We start from the raw sequence: 19,568 nt of genomic DNA on the forward strand, positions 1-19,568 counted from the left end.
ATTAAAAAGATAGACTAATATTGAAAAAGCTTATGTATTTTTTTAAAAATTAATTTCAATAAATTAACAAGTAGTAAATTTAATTAATTAAAAAGCTCGAATAATTTTTACGGAGAAATTATCATATACATATATGTGTAGAATATTTTATTTCATGCGAATAAATGTGAATTTCTCAATCCATACTTACATAAGTGTGAAAAGCATTATAATTATGAACTTTTTATTACATCATTGTTTTTTTTTTAAATATATATATATTTTTTCATTAATGTAATGAAAATTATGGTAAAAAAATATTTAAATATAAATATTAATAAATAAATCCCTTCACTAATTAATAAAATAACTCTCATTTGCATTGCCTAATTTACCTTAGAAGAATGGACACTTTTTCTAGAAAGAATCATGAATGAAAGAAAAAAAAAAAACTATTTATGATTAATGCTTGGGTTAGATCACCTAGCTTACCTAATTTTTATTTTTATTTTTATTTCTGCAGTATACCAATTTATGTTTTATACCTAATTAAAGCCAAGTAACTGTATAGGAGTGAGCAGTATTCGATTTAAATCGAAAAAATCAATCAAATTGAATTAATTTAAAAATTCAGTTCAGTTTAATTTTTAATTTTAAAAATTTCAATTGTTTCGATTCGGTTTGATTTTGATCAGAAAAAAATTAAAAAATTGAACCGAATCTGATAATAGTATATTATTTTTAATAATATAAAGAGATTAGATTAAGAATAAAATATTCTAATTCAATTTTAAAATATTAAAAGTAAAAATAAAGTGTAAAAAATAAAAAATTATTAAAAATTTAAACTGAATCGAATAGAACCGAATCAGACTGATTGGATTCGATTTGATTTTTAATTAAAATCAATTCGATATTTATAAATATTAAAATTTCGATTTTAATTTATTTTATTCAATTTAATTTTAAATCAAACCAACCAAATGCTCATCCCTGATAGTGATTAGTAAATAAATTGGTATAACATGTTTAAAATTTTTTTAATTATCGCAATTTAATTTTTCTTTTCTTTAGAATGAAGATTTTTTTTTTAAATTTAAGTTAATTAATTTTTTTAATTGAAATAAAAAATTTAATTGTTTATAATTTATTAATAAATTTTCATTTAAAAAAAATTAAATTCTTATATGATTTTATAAAAAGATATTCAATTTTTCTTCGTGAAATAAATTATTTCAAATAAAAAATTAGGCAATGCCATTTTAATACCGATCACATAAAATTAATTTTTCATAGTTTATAATTATTTTTTTTAATTATAATATTATTTTTTTTATTTATATATTTAGTCTGATAATAATTGTATCTGAATAAATTTAAGAGATTTTAGATTTTATTCTTTCCATTCTCAATTTTTATTTTTTTTAAAAAATATTATTTTAAAAATATTAAATTTAAAAATTCTATCCCTGAATATACTTTTTATTTGTGAGTATATATGATTTCAGTCTAAGTCAATTTTTTGTTTAAAAAAAAATATATCTTTTAGCTATTAAAAGCATTATAGGTGTCTTTATCAAAAAAGTGGGCGAAGAAGAGGAATTGCTTTGTGAGAGACAAAAGAAATTAAAAAACATAGAATTAGGCATTTGAACACTATATTGTCCATTCAACCTCCACTTCTATACGCCTAAAATATTTTATTTCCTCACTATATTTTAAATTTTTTTTATTTAAATTATAAATTATTTAAAAAAAATTATTTAAACTTAGTGATTACAAAATAAAAAAATTTATTCTTTATTTATTTTAAATCTAAATCTCACCGTACACGTATATATTTATATATTTTATATTTTAAATCTAGACAATAATTTCCCCGGCTTATTGCCTTGTTGATGAAGGGCGTTTATTCATAAGTTGTAGACCAAAATATTGATCGTCTTGGTCATCAGAAATCATTGTCTCTGGTTGAAGCTCAGCACCAACATATTGTTGTATAACCAACACAGAAACTGTTGCTGCAAAATCTGAAGATGCAAGCAAATCACCAATTGCTCCAAGCTCTGGACATTCACTCCAATCTGTAAGCCCAGCAGTGAGTGGAGATATCACCCCTTCTCCTCTTCCTACTACAAACAAATCATAAGCATTTATGTCCATTGCTCTTATTGCAGCCACTGTTTCCTCTCCATTGTTCACTACCCTTTCACTATAAAATACTGATTCATCATTAGCGTTGTACGTTCTAAATTCATTTATATAATTTTCATCCATTTTTTTCTCTCTTTTATCTTGTGATTCCACGGTATTCTTAGGGTCATTATGATCTCCACCATATTGCTTAATTGCTGGTTGTGCTGCATCCTCGGCTGCATTGAGCCGCATTACTGTTAATGCTACCCCTGGATGCTCAGACATCCTCCATGCATATGCTAGTGCCTCTCTATCATCAGGCCCTCCGAAGAATAACACAGCTACATGGTGACCTAATTGGTTTGTGGCTAACCGATTTGTGGCGTTGAGACCTCTGTCTACGAGGATCCCAACTGAACACGGTGAATTTGATAACAAGTTTTGGTTAACCAATCGAAATGCTGGATTTGTAGCTTCCATCCCACCATCAACTGTTTGTTGTTTATGGAAAGGAATTATTATACAAGCAACCCTTTTGTCTTCTGCTAAGTTACAAATGTCTTCATGCATGGTTGAGTAAGGAGAAATAGCTGTTAAGGGTTGAACTGAAACAAAAGCTGTATGCTGTTCATAATTTTCAAAGGCATTGATGATGTGATCAGATTGAGCTTGGGTTCTGTTAAGAGCTGGTCGACCAGATTTTCTAGTGTTGTGAACTATAAGCATGGCTGATGCACGACCAGTGAGTTCAACTAGGTGAAGAACATAAACACACATAGGTGATCTTTTGGTCGGGTATGAAACTTCTAAGAGGTTAATGATTGTTGGAACATTTCGAGGAGTGTGTACACACACCAGTACCCTTAACTCTGCATCTGGTTTTGATCTTTGAATTGTTCGTCTTTTGTATGGTATGAATTTTTTTGCTGGCCTATATACTGCAGTCACAAAAGGTGTGACAAGTGCAGTCATAACCACAGCTACAATCACCATAATTGCAAAAGACTCCTCGTCCAAGACCTGCGAGTTAGATTTTGAACTCGAGTTTCAATCACAGCTCTCGAAAAAGAGAGAAATAAAAATTAAGAAGAGTTAAGCAAGTACGTACCCTTTGATCCTTACCAACGTTGAGAATGATCATTTCAATAAGGCCTTTGGTGTTCATTAGCAAGCCAAGAGCGAGGCCTTCACGTATAGGCATCTGGTAACATGTTGTGACCAACACAGTGCCAGCAACTTTTCCAGCACTTCCAAGAAGTATGACAAAAACTAAGAGTCCCCAAGTGTTGGCCCCACGAATAGCCCCTATATTAGTCTTGAGCCCACTCATAGCAAAGAAAAGTGGAAGTAAAAGCCCTGATACAAAATCCTCAAGCTTTTCTATAAGAGTAACTCCAAGAGGTCCATTTGGGATAATTAAGCCAAACACAAAAGCTCCAAAAACGGAATGTGTTCCAATGGCATCTGTTATAAATCCTGAAATCATTACTCCGGTGAGAACAAGGCATATATAAAACTCGCTAAAGGTTTCTCCTTCTGGGGTTCTTCTAATAATCCAAGAAATTGCAGGTTTAACCACATAGAAACAAAAGAAAACGAATGCTGCACTTGCAAGAATCACCCAAATGGAAGCCATAGATGTACTGTCGTTTTCAGCAAGGGCAATGGCGAAACACAGTAAAATCCAGGCACAAATGTCGTTGATAAGAGCTGAAGACATGGCAATCTTACCAAGCTCAGTGTTTAAGAGTTTCAGCTCAGCTAGGACCCTTGCAAGCACAGGAAAAGCAGTGACAGAGAGGGCAACGCCGAGGAAGAGAACAAAAGTCCCTTGGTTCATAGCATATGATGAAGAATCTTTACGCATAAGAAAAGAGAAAGCCAATCCAGTGAAGAAAGGCAAAATCATACCAGCAACAGCAATGACAAAAGCCTTTTTCCCAGTTCTTTTAATTACAGAAACGTCCATCTCCACTCCAACAAGGAACAAGAAGTAGAGAAGACCTACATTTGCCATTGTTTCAAGCACCATTACACTTTTTAAAGGGAATATTGTATGCGCAAAAAATTGAACATTTCCAAGAACTGATGGACCCAATATTACACCACCCTGTGAACGTTATTTACATGCAAAACGTTAAATATATCTTATAAAAAATGCTAAATATATCTTACAAAAATTCATTAATTGTAATGTATGAGATATGTATGAACTCACCAAAATTTCAGAAAGAACACGAGGTTGGCGAAAAGGTTTCAGGATGAAAACAAGAAGTCGAGTGGTGATGACCACCAATGTTAATTGCAAGATGAAAAGAGGGAGAGAGTAATCCAAAGGATTATCACCTTGCCATACACCATTGGTGGTTATCATGGTCGGAGCATAGCATACTATTGCCTCGCTCGTCCCATTTGCTGCAACTCCTTGTTTATCACCCATTTTCTCTTTCGATGACCAACCCCAGAAAGCCCACAACTACCCAATTTCTTTAAACCTCCAATGCCCTTGTCTCTGCCACCGCTAACCCCAACGTCTGCCATTTTGCAATATATATGTATCCCAAGCTTTGCTAATTTAGGAATATTTATGTGTGTGCTTTACATTCAAAGGAGCTTAAGATGGCTAAGAAGTTGTTGTGCTATGGATAGAAAAGAGAAGATTTGGTGTTTGGTGAACGAGAAAAGAGAATTTAGGGAGGAATCGAGAAGTAAGCTTAGGATTGTATTGGATTGGATGATTGTGGTGAAATCACACGTTTAGAAAGAAACAACTCTATTTTAAGATTTTTTAAGTAATTTTAATTTCTAAACTAACTACACAAGTCAAATCTTTTCTTTTCTTTTCCCAAAGGTGGTATATTTAAATATCGCAAAATTTTGCATGCATGAAGTTTTTCTATATGCTAAAGTAAACTATTCGTTTTATTGCATATTCAAGAACTTTGTGATTTAGCATTATAATTAATTAAAATAAAGAACAAGTTATTTATCTAGAAATATTTTTTTTTCTTAAAAAAAAATTCTTCAATTTTTACAAATATTTTTTTTCTTCTTTAAATTTCTATTTAAAAAAAGTTATTACATAAATATATTGAAAAATATTTGTAAATTAATTAAATACATTATAATTATAAAAGGTTTACAATAATTAAATTATTACTTTTTCCTTTTTGGAAGTATTTATTGAATGGTATTTTAGCCTTAAGAACTTTGATTCAAAGGTCTTTATAAGAAAATGTTTTATTCAAAGATGAGACACTTTTCATTCAAACCTTTGTTCTTAAAATATTGATTTATTTAGAAAAATGGAAATGAGAAAGCCGAAGCCAAAGCCCAAACCCATCTTACTTGCATTTCGTTAACAATCTCCCCTGGCTCTGTCAATCGAATTGGAGCTAAAATAAAGCGACCACGAATTTGCAAGACAGCAATACAGAGATGATTTCTATTAATGGGTTAAGCCTGAGTATAGCTAAACCCAAAATCGCATTCACCAAGAACCCTTTTCTTATTCCTCTCTTCTTCTCTAATCCCAAAACCTCCTCCTCATCGTCTTCGCAAGTCGCATTAAGACCTGTTTTTTCTTCAATGTCTTATGACAAGGAGCTTGCTGCTGCTAAGAAGGCTGCATCTCTCTCTGCCCGCCTCTGCCAGGCATCGTTATCTCTCTCTAAATACACACACTCATAGTGTTTGATTTTATTGCAATTGGGTTGATTTGGTTTTTGCTGTTTTTGCTGTCTGATGGAATTTGGATTACATATGTTAGTATTAGCTTCTGGGGTTTGCTAACTCTTGCTGTTTTGGTTTCTGGGTGGCTGATTAGTATCTTTGATGGAATCTGACTTGTATGGAGCTATACTAAATTCAGAGTGGGTTAGCGGTAGGGATAAATTAGTCATTAGAAATTTAGAGTGTCATTTGTAGGGCTTTTCAAGCAATGTGGCAACATATAGTCATTAGAACATCATTACAAGCATTTAAACTAGGACGAGGTTTGCCCATCAAGATTTAGGTGTTGCACTGCAATTTTAGCTATGTAGTCGAGAGCAGCAAAGTGCGCAAGTTTGGATGATTCAGAGGTTCTACGAAGCACGTGTTTAGATACCTAGGCTGAATCATACAAAAGGATAGCTGAAGTGAAGGGATGCCGATTATAGAATTAAAGTAGGATGGTTAACGTGTAGGTGTGTTATAGGAATCCTATTGAAAAATCCTACTGAATTGCAAATACCAACTAAGCTGAAAGAATACTCGGCTTGCTAAGCAAGGTGAAACAGAGAAAAAAAATATCAATAAAACTGATTTAGTTTAGAAATAATAGGTTAGTTATGTAGCTTGTTTGTTAAGATACAGCAACATTTGTAGCTATCTTGCATGTTGGGAGTTGAGCTAACTATTTATGTAATTGAGGTTTACAAATTGAATAACTTTTAAAACAATTTCAATATTATGTATTAAAAAAAATTATGCAAACCGTTGCAGAAATTGAGACGATATTTAGGAATTTGCAGATGTAGTGACCATAATTATTTATTTAGTCTCTTGTACTTTTATCTCATCTATTGGGAGGTAAATAGTGTAAGGTACTGCAGACTGGTGTATTGATAGCTGATTTCACTTAGTTAGAATATAGAACTAAGGCTGAGTTTGAGTTTTGTTGTTTATTATCCCTTCTGTCCCTGTGAGTGTGAGCAAGCATGTGCATGTGCATTCTAAGATGAAAAAGTAAATGCCAATTGCTGATGGAAGTACTAAACCAGTGACTAGAGGTTTTTTACATCTTGCAACTAGCTTTGCAGTTTACTTTTGCAGCCTCAAAATTTACCTCATCTTTCCACAATATGAAGAGTATATTACGCATGATTTTCTAAATTCTAATATAGCTTGGTAAATAATGAGTATGCTCAAGGTTCCACCCTGTGTAATCAGACACTTCCATGTTTCTAGACTTGAATCTATACTTGAGCTTCCTTTTATTCATTTAATTGGTTAATTTTCTTCTATCAGGAATTGTATTTAATCATATCAAGCTGACTCCATGTATTTTTTACATTTTATACAGAAGGTACAAAAAGCTCTTTTGCAATCAGATGTCCAATCAAAATCTGATAAAAGTCCAGTCACAGTGGCTGATTACGGTGAGCTGTCAACCATTCTAGGTTTCATGTAGATATTAGGTTTAATGACATAGCAACTGCAGCTAATCACCATTCCTTTTTAACACTTCTCTGTGGCTCCAGGCTCGCAAGCACTAGTTAGTTTTGTTCTTCAGAAGGAGCTTCCTTCAGAACCATTTTCATTGGTGGCTGAGGAGGTGAGCATATAATATTTTAGATTCTTTACCAGATATTTAACAGCATTTTTTCTTTTCCCCCTCTTAAAATCACGTGCAAATTTCTTCTGAAATATCTCTAGGATTCAGGGGATCTTCGCAAGGATGAAGGCCAGCAAACACTAGAGCGCATTACTAAACTTGTCAATGATACTCTAGCTAGCGATGAATCATATGCTACCTCTACTTTGTCCACAGAAGATGTGCTCAGGGCCATCGACTCTGGCAAATCTGATGGTGGTTCTCGTGGCAGGCATTGGGTCCTGGACCCAATAGATGGTACTAAAGGGTGAGCTTAAAACTTGGAATTTGCATGAGTAGTTGTGCCCTAAAAACATATGGTGTTTGCATTTACAAATTTGATTGGTTACTATTTTTGGTGTCATGATGGCATTAAGTTATACACCAAACTATTCCTCAGTTAGTTGAATCAGAAGAAAATATTTTTCTTCTAGATTTCACATTTCAGTTACAATTTTTGGCACGTTATGCTTCTTGTGCAATAATGCGAATGCATTTTAAAATGGCTGGTATGTACCTTTGTACATCTGAGAAGGTTCACCAAGTTAGTTATAACGTCTTTTTGGCGCTTCATTGTCATGTTATTGAATATTTTGGTTTTAGCCCTTTTAGTATCATCTGTAGCAATTATTAATTTTCTAGCTATCATCAATGGCCTATTGGTTTATATTACATTTTTTAATTTGAAGACAACTTTGGGAAATGAAATTGTTTTTGATTTCATCATTTAGAACTTGATTTCATCATTTAGAACTTGATTTCATCATTTAGAACAGAAACCAAGCCAAATGCATGATTAATTCAATGTTTTTGATACAAGGGTAATTTGACTGTAACTTTCTGTCCAATGAGATGAAAATAGAAGAAAAAGGAAAAGTAGTATAAAAAGCTACCGTGTGGTTCTGTGCTTTTACACTTTTCTTCCTGCAGTTTTCTTTTTCTTTTAATGAAACTTCAGTATCTTGCCCTTTTTACTGTTGACAATTGGATGCCTGAGTATTTTATGTAACCACATATTACATTTTTGTACTTTTTTCTGAAAAATCTTGAACCTTGTGTTTTTTCAAATTATATACTTTGCATGCTAATAAGCTAGTATGCTTCTCATTGTGGTTCACCTTCATAATTTTTTGGTGGTCTACATCATGCAAGTCATAGCAATCCTAGGGAATTACTTTGATGACTTGGAGGTGTAAACTTCCTATTAATGCTTGTGACAAGTATTGATGTAAAGTGGACATTTATGTGGACAAGGATCATCAACATAGATGGTGTGGGACCCCCTTTAAGTTCCAAGAGCCACAAAGGTGGTGTTTTTGAGAATTCTCCCTCATGAATCCGGCTAAAATGTATTTGAGATATAAGGATTTGGGCAATCCTCCTTCTTTAAGCAGCTTTTGGGATAGAAATTAGCCTCTATTCATTTTCTCAACATGGTACTAAAACCTATCTCTACTTCAATGTTAAGCACCTGCAGATGTTTATGCCTGCGAACTTTATGCTCCAGATGTTTATGGTGTGTTATCCCATATCGGTTTGGGACAAGGATTTACTGCTATAAGTAATGACTTGGGTAGTCTTCCTTTATTGAGCTAGCCTTTGGATGAGTTAAGTCCGGTCCATTTTCTCAACACTCAAAAACTAATAGAGTAGAGCAAGGAGAATTGTGAAAATGATTTGACATTCAGTTTTAAGAATTATGGTAATTGATTGATTTGTTCTTTCTCAGACTTGGGAGTAGAAATGGCAGTTTGCATGGTGTTGCCCCAAACCAGCCCTAAAGTTGTTCATGCAAGTGTATTATTATTATTATTATTATTATTATTATTTTCTTCTATGTGCTTGTGTTTTAGCCCACTGATGAAATTCACTAGTCTAATTAGATTTACAATAGGTTTCTAAGAGGAGATCAATATGCAATTGCATTAGCACTTCTAGATGAAGGGAAAGTAGTGTTGGGTGCATTGGCTTGTCCAAATCTTCCTTTAGCTTCTATCAGTAGCACAAGTCAACATCCTTCACAAGGTGAAGTTGGTTGCCTTTTCTTTGCTAATATTGGTGCTGGGACTTACATACAACTACTGAATAGTTCATCAGCAAGTAAGGTAAGTACAGGTTCAGATTATTTCTGAATAACAGTTTCATTTCTTGGCACACGTCAGATATTTTATTATTACTGCACAGGTGCAAGTCACTGCAATTGACAATCCTGAAGAAGCATCATTCTTTGAATCATATGAAGCAGCACACTCCTTACATGATTTATCCAGCTTAATTGCAAAAGTATGTTTACTTTCCCTTTCTCCCTACATCCATATCCCCACTCCTCCCCACCCATAATATGCCTTTTCTGGTTTGTTTATCCTTTAAAACGTCAATCTGTGGACAGAAACTTGGTGTCAAAGCACCACCAGTTAGAATTGATAGCCAGGCTAAGTATGGTGCTCTATCTAGAGGAGATGGGGCAATATATCTGCGCTTCCCTCATAAAGGTTACCGTGAAAAAATATGGGATCATGCTGCTGGATGTATAGTTGTGACAGGTTTATGTTAACTCCATTCTTACAAACACTTGAGAACTTCTTTAGACTTTTGAATTATTGAAAATCTGCCTTTATCTAGTTTTTAACATACATCGTCAATCAACTTTCACAGAGGCTGGGGGAGTGGTCACAGATGCTGCTGGAAACCCTTTAGATTTCTCTAAGGGAAGATATCTGGATCTTGACACTGGCATAATCGTTACCAATCAGAAGTTGATGCCATCTCTTTTGAAGGCAGTTAGAGAATCTCTGGAGGAGAAGAAAGCTTCATCCTTGTGATTACATCTGGATTAGTTATTTCACTGTTTCTTTTCCTTAAGTCTCTTAAATACCCACTCTGGTTTGCCATTTGGTTGCTATACAAGCAAATTTCTTGTAATAATAAAGCCAGTCCGCTTACAGAATACAGGGTCTCAAACTCTTCAGGGGGGAGGCTTTTTCAGTTTGTAAAAACTGCTGTTTTATTGCCTTTTCCTTTGCTCTTCCATTAATTGTGATACTGTCGATATTCAATTAAAAAGAATTCTCTAGTGCTAGAAATGAATTTTTAGAGAGAACACCCATCATTCTGAATAACTTCCCACTTTAAATTATTATCAGAACAATAGATTCAAATTCTCAAAAGAGAAATATTCCCTTTATGCATTTGTCCTATTACAAGATTACAGAGGAAAAACTGATGGGTAATCTTGAGGGTGTCTCTTGATGGCCTCTCTAAGCCACTTTTCTTGCTCAATGAGGTTGGATGCGGCAGTATCATACACATCTGCAAAAAGATCGCCGACCGGAGGTTTTTCAACCCTCTCTGCTACTTGTATCGCATTCAGTATCTGTTTCAAATTGTAGCAAGTAAGAATCTTTAATTGTGAACTACAAACTTTAGCTATCAAGCTGCACATTAGCGTAGGAATTTGAAGGTGCAGCACAACTTGAAGCAAAAAGACATGCAACGCCTTGTCTCAAATCCCGGAAACAAAAATCGCATGCATCACTTTTGATTCTGCATAAATTATATCTAAATGCAACATAAAATAGCATATTGAAAGAAGAGAGCATTGTCAGAATCAAGCATTTTACACTACCAAATGGTAATTCAAGAATCCTTTTCATGAAAGACATCCATAGTAGAGGGATGAATGAGGCACTCTATCATTGTTGTTATTACTTTCACATTGGGTAAGAGATAATGTTTCAACGGTAGTGTGAGACTGGGTTACTAATTGGAAATAATGCAACTTGAATGCAAGTGTTTCTATGGTATGATGCTTTTGATGAACCAGTATTACCTGTTTCCTCACATTGCTTCGAAGCTCCGACTCAGCTTCACTGCTCCACCAACCGTTGTTTTCTATCCATTTTCGGAATCTAGCAATAGGATCATGAACCGATCTCCATCGTTCAATCTCATCGACTGAACGATACCTTGTGGAATCATCTGATGTGGAGTGGTGTCCAACTCGATATGTTAGAGCCTGCTCATCCAAAATATTGAAAAGCAAATGTCAACATACCAAGCCACCAAGTTTCAAACTAACTGCAAAGAAAAGGCACCAAAAACAAAAGTGGGAGAGGAATATTCTTTTGTTGTCCTCTTTTATATGTCACCTCAACTAAGATTGGTCTGTGTTCACTGATTGCCATTTGACGAGCAGCATTAACTGCACTATACATTGCAAGAGCATCATTACCATCTACACGAATGCTTCGTACTCCATAAGCCTGCCCTCTCACGACAACACCATCACCTGCCGATGAATAGAATGCCAGATAAAATTTGTACTTTACATGATGGTATTCTCAAAATCTGAAATTACACAAGGGGGAAGAATACTTCGAAACTGGTCTGAAATCGGGGTACTGATTGCCCATCCATTGTTTCGACAAATAAATATAACTGGTGCCTCCATGACTGCCGCAAAATTTAAAGCAGCATGGAAATCTCCCTAGCAATATTTGATCAATTAGAAAATAAACAACCAAAGGTGAGATTCATTGAGAAGATATGGTTCACATGATTGCAAGTGAAACTAAAATCATCTTACTGTTTCTTAAATATAGTTCCTCAGAAGCAAGAGTGCTAACAATAAAAGAATTATTTCATTTTATTTATTCTTTTTGGCTATTTTGGCAGATCAACAAATGCCCTACATTGAAAAAAAAGGTTTCGAAGATAATAAATGATGGAATGGTTTCTTTTTCCAAGGGAAATAACAACAATACACATACCTCACTTGAGCCACCATCACCAAAATAAGTGACTACACAAGCATCTTTGCCATCCATCTTCAAAGAATATGCAGCACCAACTGCATGGGGAAGTTGTGAACTGGGAAGCAATATCAAAATACATCACCATGATGAGAAACTCAGATAAATTTGCAATAACAACTACCAAAGTTTCATATCTTACGCAATTGTCGATGCTACAGTAAAGTAATTGTGCTTTTTTGACCCATAATGGGCAGGCATCTGCCTGCCTTTGCAACTATCACCTCTGTTACTAAAACATTGGTCTGCGAATTCTTGAAGAGTGAAGCCACGCCATAAAAGAACTCCTGGCTCTCTATACTGCATGCAATATTAAAGAAATCATTTTTTTGTTAAATGCTTTTATGCTTGCTAATCAAAATGTTTCTAGTGCAAAAGGCTAAACATCCAGATGCGTGTATGAAATAGTTTCAGAGTCTGCAATAGTTCATTATCAGGGACTAAAGATATAGTTAAACCTTCTATACGTGCAGTTTATGTGTTTCAGAGGCCAATTCTTGAAGGTATGCATATATAGGAGTGTTCTTGCCGACTGATGAACAAGATCACTTGTGAATGCTGCTGCCAATGCAGTCTATGTAATCATGTTTTCCATCATTTTAAGCATGCTGATGCATTCAAAAGCATAAAGTAAATCTATTTTTGTTTAGGATCATAAAGAAATACATATATAAAAGAACCTATAATTAACAAATGTAGGTGTGGGGTGTGTGTGAGAGTGCAAGAGAGAGGCGCTTAAAGGAAAAATCATGTCTCTATGCATGTGTTTGTAACCTGAGGGACAACAAGATCATCAATTGTGAGAGCTGCTGCTGATGCAATATTGATGGCCTCTTCTCCAATTGCAGCCACATAGAATGAAATTCTCCCTTGCCTCTGTGCTTCATAGAAGATAGTGTCCATAATTTGAAGTTTCACCATATCATTGTAAATTTTTCTAGCATTTTCACTGGTGACCTATTTAAATGAAAGCTTGTAAGAATCTTTTCAGATGGACTCATTCAGAATGGGGGAAGACTGACCAACAATTATCCACAAAAGAGGGAGGGGAAATGTAGGATAACGGGTAAACATACCCCTACAAAGTTGCTGTGCTCGAGTAGCTGACCATTGTCATCAAGGACACGATAGCAGGGAATCCGTTCCTTGGGAGATTCAGATAAAAACTTCATTTCAGGAGTGAATGCAACCTTTCCTCCAGGGAAATCCAAAACCTGCCCAGAAGGCGAGCTTAGATGGGTACAAAACTAAAATAACAATTATGCTGACAAACAGATACACACAGTTGCATAATGTTATGCGCTGCACAAACATTAGGGTCCATTACGAAGCAAATTTTAAGAAACAATATTCTCCTGTAAATCTGTGCAGTGTCTTGCCTACAGTGATCCCTATAGAATAACTTGTAGACATTCATGAACATGTAATTTACCCATCATATAACACAAAAATGCCACATTATGGTCCCCTCCTGCAGAGCAACCATTACATATCCTTAAGAAGCATAATTAAGATATATTAAGGAGCATTTACAAATTCTGGTGGCCATTACATGTAAATCATTTTGTCCTTTCTGGTCATGGGTTGAAATCTCATCGCATGGACAGGAAGGTGACCCATGTATGAGCCTATGCGCTATATATGATCATACGCTATAGTAGCATACAATGGTCATCATTCCAATGAAACAATCTTGTGGTGTAAAGGAGAAACTATTTTGTCAATAACGTGTTACTAATAATTACCAAATATTGTAATGATGAAGTTGAGACATTTAAGAAACTCATCAAGTATTAAACAAAAAAAAAAAAGGAAGGAAAAATCACAATATATCTCCAACACTGACTGTTCTATCCTCTCTACATAAAAAGTAGTTTCATTTACTCCGACCTTCCACATTGTCATGATACACTTCCTGCTAAGCTATTGACGCTATTTTGCCATCTTGAAGGAAAATTTTCATTCTAAAAGTATTCTTCATGTATCACATTATCAACAACACAAATTACTGATAAAGGAAGAGTTTAAATTCCCCAAAAGAAAGCGCACTTCTCAAGATTAAAAAAAATATCGAGTAAAGCAAATCAATTGATTTTATTTTTGCCCCTTAGACCCATGACATAAGAAGCTCACTCACTTCAATTCATTCCCTTATATACGCCATAATCATCCTAAATTAAAATTTTTTTAAAAAATCCCACTTTCAGAAGCCCAGTTGTACCTTATTGCTATCAGTGCTGCTGTGCTGCGAATCCAACCTTCCATTATCGGCTTTGGTGGACTCAAAACGGCAGGTCGCTTTGTTGTTATTATTTGCATCTGGGTTCTTGAAATCTTGAACAGATGGATTCGTAGCTAAAAATTTACCAATATGGGTAGGAGAAGAAAATGAAGCGCTATGGTTTATAACGCTCAAAAGACCCATCCTTGTTTTAACAATGTTTCTCATATGCATAGCCATGAAACCAAGACGGAAACAGAGGTTTTTGCTCTTAGTTCTGATTTCTAAGAGAAGATAAAAGAGAAAAAAGCGAGAGAGAGATCAGTTCTGCTTTGCTAAGCAAATTTGTTGAGCACAGATTCCTAAGGTGGTGTAGCCAGAAGCTTGGGATGATCTGACATGGACATGGACATGGACAGAGTACACGTAAGAAACTCCGTAGCCCAAGAACCCGACCCGACCCGACCCGACCATTATTTTATTTATTTTGGCAATCATATGGGTAACTATATTAATGTCTTCAAAATTAATTTAATTTCGTTAATAAAATAATAAGTCCATTCATTTTTAATTATATTTTTAATATATTTTATCAATTAAAATAATTATTCTATCGTTAATCATTGGTGAATTTTGGTGGATATCCAACACCAACCCTAATTTGTCATCAATTTGGGCTGGCCAGTTCAATTCTTAAAAGTCCAATATATGAAGGTTCAAACCCATGATTCCCAATCCCTTTAAACCCTAGCCCAACAATTATTGATAAATTATATTCATCAACTTGCACACACTTGTTTCTAGTTCATCCTTCAATTTCTTTTCTTTTCTTTTTTTTTTGAAAAGAATAATAATTATTTTATAAAAATAAATATATAATTTTTCATAACAAAGTAAGTTATTTTTATTTTCAATTAAGCAACAGTCATTATAATAAACTATTTAATTAAAGCTTAGAGAAAATGTCAATGGCATAATCTATAAATTATAATTACACATTTTTTCTTTAAAAAAATAATTAGTAGATAAGAAAATCTACTCTATAATTTGAATTGAAATGGATAGTTTTAGAATAATGGGATATAAATTATTAGGACCCAAAAAAGGATATATTCTTTATGAAATAATTATAATAAAGTAAAAAAAACCAATACATTAATTTGTGGATATATATAATAAAAAATAAAATAAAATAAAATGATTCTGTTTTTAGACATAATTATCACAAACTAAGATTACCAAATATATGCAATTGCATGGCTACCTAACCATCATCACATCTCTATACTTATCTCTTTAATCTCATCATCTCCTTTTTTTTTTTTTTTGTTTTTTGTAATTGGCTTTTGCTTAAAAAAAACCCAAAATTAATAATTTAAAGAAAAAGGCACAACATGTTTAAAGGAATTGAAAAGCATGTTTAGATTGAGGTCTAAAATAAGTAAATAATTAATTAATTTTAATAAATCTTTAATGTTTTTTTTATGAGAATTGAAAATTGAGTGAATAAAATCTGAAGTCTCTTAAATTTATTCAGATACACTTACTTACCACCAGATTAAATTTGGTAGGATAAACCTTTAACGTTGATAGCTATATATATTATATAAGCTAGTCTACTTGTCGTTAAATAAATTTATATATTTTATTTTATTTTTATAAGCTGGTCTACGTGCCGTTCAATAAATTTATATATTTTATTTTATTTTATTTTTAAATGTATATAACATAATATTTATTTATTTTGATGGGGAGAATAAAAAATATTATCTCTTATTATATTTTATTAATTATATTGGTGGCTTGTAGCACCCACTAATAAATGCAAAAGATACATAGGTGGCAAGAGAATATAAGTAAAATGCAAGCAAATTAGAGAAGACCATGTACATTTGTCCTCAAACAAAAGGACTACGAAAAGCAAAGGAAGAAAAAGCCATGCAAATTCAAGTTTATTAATTGTAATTATAGTGGAATTCTAGGGCTCCACTCCTTTTGCTCTCTTTAAGAGATCATGACACCACCCCCTCACCCTCTCTCTTTTCTTTTCTTTTCTTTTCTTTTCAGATGGGAATTATCAACTCCTCCAATTAAAATTTTCTTTTTCTTAATTAATTCCCAATTGAATTTCCTAACAAATTATTTATTTAATCAACTTTTATATATTAATTGATCATTATTTGCTCTTTTTATTAATATATTGACTAAGTTCTCAAATATGTTGACTAAGTTTTCCATATTTCAAAGAGAAATTATATATTGAAAAACGAAATGTGGGCCGATAGATAGTGAGGGTAAGCATTCGATCGGTTTGATTTAAAATTAAATCAAATTGAATAAATTAAAAACTGAAATTTGAATATTTTTAAAAATCGAATTGAATTGATTTTAATCAAAAATCAAATCGAACTGAACCGATCTGATTCTGTTCGATTCAATTCGGTTTGATCTGTTTTTATTTTTAATAAATTTTTTATTTTTTATAATTTATTTTTAATATTTTAAATTTTAATTGAAATATTTTAACTTTAATATAATTTAATCACTATATTATTGAAAATAATATATTATTATTACTAATCAGTTTAGTTCAATTTTCTTCTGATCAAAACTAAACCGAACTGAAATAACTGAAATTTTTAAAATTAAAAACCGAACCAAACCAAAATAAATAAAAAATAGAACTGAATTTTTTAAATTAATTCGATTCGATCAGTTTTTTCGATTTGAAACGAATACCGCTGATCTTACCAATAGTTCTTTTTATAAATTTTTATTATTAATAAATTAAATGAAAAATATTAACCCTGAGATAATATAATATACCCAATATATTGTATTTTTTAATATATTTTAATGTTACATTTTTTAATATATTGTATTTTAAGATAATGTTACTCTCTTATAGTGACTCTATAATAGCATAGCATAGTTTTGATTTTACATACAAAATGATCTCCCAAACATCTTCTTGTAGTAGAAACCCTTAAAAATCAAACCCTAATTAATTAATTTATGAATTAAACTAATTAATTATTAGAATATAATTATCTACTAATAATACAAAATTTTTCCAGAAATATATAAATTAACAAGACTGATAATAAGCCCTTAATTAGAAAGAAGTAGATGATATTGAATAATAATTAGTATTGAGATAAACATGTTTACACACAAAAGGCAAAGCTAATTACAACCTAATCAAACAAAATGCAAAACCTAATTAATTTGGCAAACTTATATCATCCAAATCATCTTCCAATGACAAAAACATTTCATCTAGGCAAGAAAGCTCAGTCCCATCATCATCATCATCTTCATCTTCATCATCATCTCTGCAATTCAAACTTTTACCAGAATTCTCCACACTTTGATAAACTCGACATAGAACCCATTTATGGTAATCCTACATATGTAATTAAAATCAGAAAAATGAGCAAAAGGTAATTGTACATGATGGTTATATGTAACCAAACTGTGTAGTGCTTACAGATTTTCGGATTCTTTTAGGAGATGATGAGTTGCAGAGATGATATTGGTGCATGATCCAATTGGTTTCAATGGCAGTAGGAGGTTGGCCGATGTAGTAGACAAGATAATTTTTTATTCCAATCTTATTACCAGAATCACTAAAGATTGGTTTCTGAACATCTAGTTTCTTCCACACTCCATTCTCTGTCACCTGCTGCTGGCTTTCAAATTCCATCATCTGCGTAAAGAAATACCAGTGGTTTCCACTGGAGAGAGCCTTACCTATCATCACATATTAAGCCATTTTAAATTATATACTCAAGAGCAATTCGAATCCCAGTTAGAGACATGCAAAGAGAGAGAGATATATACAAACCATGGAGGTTCCATGGATCAAGAGGATGGAGATCAGGAATGATATCATGGGAAGGCAAGAGGGAAGCTTTGCGGTAGAGGAAGTGGAGGATGAGTTCTTGATCAGTTGGGCAGAAACGAAATCCAGGAGGAAGCTTAAGAGAGCTGTAATCTCCCATTGATGAAGCTGCAACTTCATGCAAACATTTGGTAATAGATAATGGATATTGGAGTTGTTGGGTTGATATATAAAGGCGGCGGTAAATGGATATTGTGATGATAACTATTAATTAATTATGTAGAATTTAAATCATAAAAATAATTACTATATATTTCTAAAAAAAAAAAAATAAATCATATTATTTTTATTTGAAGAAAGGTGGCTAGTGAATGATTGATAATCACTAGTTTGTCAGTATTTTAAGCAACTGAACTGGAGTGTGGGTTGGCTGCTGCTACAAGAAATTTCTTATTCATCTTTAATTCTTAAGTAGTCTCCTACATCTAAAGGCGTCTAAAGCAAACATGAAAAAAACACAAAGGTGACATGTATACTTACCTTGCTCCTTCTCACCTAAGAAAGCCAACTGCAAACTTCTATACTTGAGCTTTAATTTTTTTTTTTCTTTAAAGTAATTAAGTCAATTATACTAATTATTAATTAATTAAAATATAATATATAGAGATATATTATGGAAGCGAATGAGATGAAGTCACAGCATGGCATGATTTAGTGTGGAAGACGATGATTGCAAGATTTACTAAAGGTTAATTGCAAGTTGGTGGGTCTCTTTTTGAATTTACACTTAATTAATAGATAGGACCTTTTGAGTTGACATGTGTTTTAGCTTCACCATTATGGGAGTGTTGTGTTGGAGCTTTCTCTCCCTCTCTCTCTCTCAGCCAGGAGCCTCCTTTTTTATATATATATATATATACATATATTTATATTAATATCTTTCTTTATTAAATTAATATTTAAAAAAAATTAATATTAAAAAAATAATAAAATAAAAAATGGGAATATAAAGAAATAGAATCCACACATATGTAGTGGAGTTGCGGTGTTGTAATTGCCACTCATAGAGATGGATGTGAAATTTGAATATTATGCGACACACATTCCTCCTTCTTTTTATGTTATAAATATAAATAAATTTACGTATTAATTTAATATTTTAAGATTAAAAAATAAAATTTACAGTCAATTTATATGTTTGATTAGAAAAAATATGTTACT

At 32.7% G+C, this 19,568-nt stretch overlaps 4 protein-coding genes across 4 annotated transcripts; 1 reads left to right on the forward strand and 3 right to left on the reverse strand.

The window, feature by feature from the left end:
* Positions 1-1,863: 1,863 nt before the first annotated feature.
* LOC110627673 (cation/H(+) antiporter 15) lies at positions 1,864-4,555 on the reverse strand. Its single transcript, XM_021774016.1, has 3 exons — positions 4,334-4,555; positions 3,224-4,225; positions 1,864-3,135 (listed from the first exon to the last, which is right to left on the reverse strand). The coding sequence occupies exons 1-3, from the start codon at positions 4,553-4,555 to the stop codon at positions 1,864-1,866; spliced, it is 2,496 nt and encodes an 831-aa protein (XP_021629708.1).
* Positions 4,556-5,413: 858 nt separating this feature from the next.
* LOC110628194 (SAL1 phosphatase) lies at positions 5,414-10,580 on the forward strand. Its single transcript, XM_021774728.2, has 8 exons — positions 5,414-5,769; positions 7,181-7,256; positions 7,359-7,432; positions 7,534-7,739; positions 9,366-9,576; positions 9,656-9,754; positions 9,861-10,014; positions 10,127-10,580. The coding sequence occupies exons 1-8, from the start codon at positions 5,554-5,556 to the stop codon at positions 10,291-10,293; spliced, it is 1,203 nt and encodes a 400-aa protein (XP_021630420.1). The 5' UTR covers positions 5,414-5,553; the 3' UTR covers positions 10,294-10,580.
* Positions 10,581-14,876, reverse strand: LOC110628193 (2-oxoisovalerate dehydrogenase subunit alpha 2, mitochondrial). Its single transcript, XM_021774727.2, has 9 exons — positions 14,504-14,876; positions 13,359-13,496; positions 13,057-13,239; positions 12,425-12,582; positions 12,241-12,340; positions 11,846-11,957; positions 11,620-11,759; positions 11,301-11,486; positions 10,581-10,844 (listed from the first exon to the last, which is right to left on the reverse strand). Exons 1-9 carry the CDS (start codon positions 14,741-14,743, stop codon positions 10,677-10,679), a joined length of 1,425 nt encoding a protein of 474 aa, XP_021630419.1. The 5' UTR covers positions 14,744-14,876; the 3' UTR covers positions 10,581-10,676.
* Positions 14,877-17,633: 2,757 nt separating this feature from the next.
* On the reverse strand, positions 17,634-18,908 carry LOC110627976 (NAC domain-containing protein 104). Its single transcript, XM_021774400.2, has 3 exons — positions 18,351-18,908; positions 17,994-18,256; positions 17,634-17,909 (listed from the first exon to the last, which is right to left on the reverse strand). Exons 1-3 carry the CDS (start codon positions 18,505-18,507, stop codon positions 17,727-17,729), a joined length of 603 nt encoding a protein of 200 aa, XP_021630092.1. The 5' UTR covers positions 18,508-18,908; the 3' UTR covers positions 17,634-17,726.
* Positions 18,909-19,568: the final 660 nt, after the last annotated feature.

Source organism: Manihot esculenta, chromosome 12 (assembly GCF_001659605.2).
Source record: "Manihot esculenta cultivar AM560-2 chromosome 12, M.esculenta_v8, whole genome shotgun sequence".
Taxonomy (NCBI): Eukaryota; Viridiplantae; Streptophyta; class Magnoliopsida; order Malpighiales; family Euphorbiaceae; genus Manihot; species Manihot esculenta.

Excerpts from the sequence above, each read along its gene's own strand:
- LOC110628193 (XM_021774727.2), bottom strand. The coding sequence starts at position 14,743 with ATGGCTATGCATATGAGAAACATTGTTAAAACAAGGATGGGTCTTTTG. Across the intron at positions 12,341-12,424 it reads ACTGTAGCATCGACAATTGC|TTCACAACTTCCCCATGCAG; the intron begins GTAAGATATGAA and ends ATTGCTTCCCAG. Across the intron at positions 10,845-11,300 it reads GAAGCAATGTGAGGAAACAG|ATACTGAATGCGATACAAGT; the intron begins GTAATACTGGTT and ends AATTTGAAACAG.
- LOC110628194 (XM_021774728.2), top strand. The coding sequence starts at position 5,554 with ATGATTTCTATTAATGGGTTAAGCCTGAGTATAGCTAAACCCAAAATC. Across the intron at positions 5,770-7,180 it reads TCTCTGCCCGCCTCTGCCAG|AAGGTACAAAAAGCTCTTTT; the intron begins GCATCGTTATCT and ends CATTTTATACAG. Across the intron at positions 9,577-9,655 it reads ATAGTTCATCAGCAAGTAAG|GTGCAAGTCACTGCAATTGA; the intron begins GTAAGTACAGGT and ends ATTACTGCACAG.
- LOC110627673 (XM_021774016.1), bottom strand. The coding sequence starts at position 4,555 with ATGGGTGATAAACAAGGAGTTGCAGCAAATGGGACGAGCGAGGCAATA. Across the intron at positions 4,226-4,333 it reads GTGTTCTTTCTGAAATTTTG|GGTGGTGTAATATTGGGTCC; the intron begins GTGAGTTCATAC and ends TAACGTTCACAG. Across the intron at positions 3,136-3,223 it reads ACGTTGGTAAGGATCAAAGG|GTCTTGGACGAGGAGTCTTT; the intron begins GTACGTACTTGC and ends TCTAACTCGCAG.
- LOC110627976 (XM_021774400.2), bottom strand. The coding sequence starts at position 18,507 with ATGGGAGATTACAGCTCTCTTAAGCTTCCTCCTGGATTTCGTTTCTGC. Across the intron at positions 18,257-18,350 it reads TGATCCATGGAACCTCCATG|GTAAGGCTCTCTCCAGTGGA; the intron begins GTTTGTATATAT and ends ATGTGATGATAG. Across the intron at positions 17,910-17,993 it reads CTAAAAGAATCCGAAAATCT|GATTACCATAAATGGGTTCT; the intron begins GTAAGCACTACA and ends TTACATATGTAG.